The sequence below is a fragment of the Thermobia domestica genome, chromosome 8 (genome assembly GCF_964235325.1).
Source record: "Thermobia domestica chromosome 8, izTheDome1.hap1.1, whole genome shotgun sequence".
NCBI lineage: Eukaryota > Metazoa > Arthropoda > Insecta > Zygentoma > Lepismatidae > Thermobia > Thermobia domestica.
Genome location: NC_137461.1, coordinates 157,402,825 through 157,405,470, shown reverse-complemented (window position 1 = coordinate 157,405,470; position 2,646 = coordinate 157,402,825). Strand labels below are relative to the sequence as shown.

The window sequence follows — 2,646 nt, the reverse complement described above, 5'->3', positions numbered from 1 at the left end:
TTAACATCATTACAAGACAACCGTCGTAAACAAGCACCTCCTCCTAGGCGTACGCCTTTGCTCTCAGTGGTCATTCGAGGAGTAGATCCTTCATACACTGATGAGGAAATCTTAGAGGAATTGAAATTCGAAGGGCATACAATCACAAAAACCATTCGGATCAAGAACGATAGAGGTCCTACCTATATGGTTCGTGTATTGACCTCCCACCAGGAAACTATTGACGATCTGCTAGCGAACGGAGCAGTTATCTATCAGCACAAACACAGAGTGGAACCATCCCGTTCCTCACAACCATTGCCAGTGCGTTGCGAAAAATGCCAAGAGTATAACACGCATCCTACTGCTGAATGTCGCAACACGCATAAATGTGGTTATTGCTCCGGACCACACCCTACACGTGCTTGTACGAATCTCAACTCTCCTCCAAAATGTCCCACTTGTCAGGAGCAACATCCTGCATACAGTTATAGATGTAAAGGCAAACCTGAACCACAAAAAGATCATCCCGAGCTTGTCGTTCCACTTCGTACTCCTGAGCAACCTATCACTCATCACCATCCGTCAGACGCTCCAATCACTCTCAATCAACTTCTGACGTTCTTCACTTTGGCAATGCAAAACATTCAACCCTTTCAACGACCGCACATACTTCAACAGATCATTCAAGCAGCCAAATCTACATTCAATATCAATTTTACTGCCACCTATTCTGGAAACACGGTCCATTTTCATACATCCATACCTGTTACTTCCCACCATGGCTCTGGTGTTCTTATATCTTAACATCCGTTAACTTCGACAAAACAAAGTGCTCTTTGAAACATTACTCATGGAAGAACATGCCAATGCTTTTCTGCTGAACGAAACAATTCTAATACCATCTATAACATGTCGCATACCCGGATATTCCTTGTTACGCGATGACTTCAAATTACCAGCTCAACGTGCCCATGGTGGTACGGCCATAGGTTTCCTTCATAAGATTCCTCACCGACGCCACATCTGCAATACTCTTCATCTTCCAGAATACGTTATCATATCACTCTATTTTAGAAACCTCACCGTCACTGTTGCAACAATCTACATACGGCCTGGCCACCCATTACCTACTGAATTTCTTCAATTCATTTCCGACACCTTCACCCATTATATCATTATGGCAGACTTTAATATGTACAGTCGGACAGAGCAGGACAGAACGAACTTCAGAAATTTCCTCACCACTCATACCACTGGGATTATTCACGATCTTCCTAAACCAACTCGCCCCATATCAAATACAACGCCAGACATCGTCATCACGTCGGCAAATCTTGCCTCACGCAGCCTCATTGAAGTACTAGATCCACATGGCAGCGACCATGTCCCAATCAAACTTTCTATCAATACTCACAGCTCAAACCCACATCAAACCCAACTTACTCTTTCTACAAGCCTTCGCTTCGATAAAGCAAACTGGGACAGATACAAGACTCATCTTTCCACTTCCACCGCTCATCTTACAGTGCCCTCAACAGAGGACGATATGTACGCTGCCATCAACGTAATTACATCTTCCATCCAGAAAGCCAGTGCTTTGTCCATACCTACCAGTACCTCTAGACCATATCAGCCCAATTTACCGCCTCATTACCTCACAATGATAACACGTTCACGTCAGTTTTATCGTGAGTATACTCTCACCCAAAATCCAGAAGCATTGCGTCACCACAAACAGTTACAGCGCACAGTACGTAACTACATACGTGCTTATAAACTTAGATGTTGGGTAAAAACTTGCAACAAACTCTCAGACACTAATCATCCTTCCAAGTACTGGAAACGATTCAATGCGCTGTGTGGCAAATATACCAGGACGCCGTATCCTCTTTTAATCCAAAACTCACCTGCACAAGACGATGTAGAAAAAGCTAATGCTTTTGCTGACAATCTACAAAACATATTCACACCACAACCTCCTGAGCATGCATCTCATCCTGTCGAAAAGATCAATCTCGCTGCTTACCAGTTACAACCCAGCATAATTCACTCTCTTCCGCTTGACACACCATTAGCTTCTCCTATTACTGTTGACGATATCAGAACCGTAGTTACCCGGAAACGTAATTCTGCACCTGGCTTTGACAACATCACGTATCGCCATATCAAGGAAAGTCCTCTCTCCTTATTAACCCACTTACGATTTACACTTTTATTCTTGGTGGTATTACCCAACCACCTGGAAAATATCGAAAACCCTGATGTTTCCAAAGCCAAACAAGCCATTGGACGATGTTTCCTCATATCGTCCCATACAGCTCACATCTACATTCAGTAAAATCCTGGAACGAATCTTGGTCAAACGCCTTCATCAATATCTCGCCGAACACCACATACTCTCTATTTATCAAGCCGGATTCCGACCTGCTTTCTCCATCAATGATCAACTGCTACGTCTTTCTAGTTTGATCACTAATCATTATAATTCTATCAAACCGTCCTGTCTCGTTTTGTTCGATTTAGAAAAAGCATTTGACAAGGTCTGGCATCTGGGTCTCATTTACAAACTTATTCGCCTTCATATTCCTATCCTTTATATTCGAATCATTTACAATTTTCTGACTGGCCGACTTGCATATGTTTCTATCAACAATAAATTATCTC

General features: G+C 42.8%; 1 protein-coding gene across 1 annotated transcript; it reads left to right on the top strand.

The window, feature by feature from the left end:
- Window positions 1–832: 832 nt before the first annotated feature.
- Window positions 833–2,320, top strand: LOC145692359 (uncharacterized). Its single transcript, XM_081767657.1, has one exon. It carries the CDS (start codon window positions 833–835, stop codon window positions 2,318–2,320), a length of 1,488 nt encoding a protein of 495 aa, XP_081623783.1.
- The last annotated feature ends 326 nt before the right edge of the window (window positions 2,321–2,646 follow it).

Coding starts and splice junctions, on each gene's coding strand:
- LOC145692359 (XM_081767657.1), top strand. CDS start 833: ATGGAAGAACATGCCAATGCTTTTCTGCTGAACGAAACAATTCTAATA.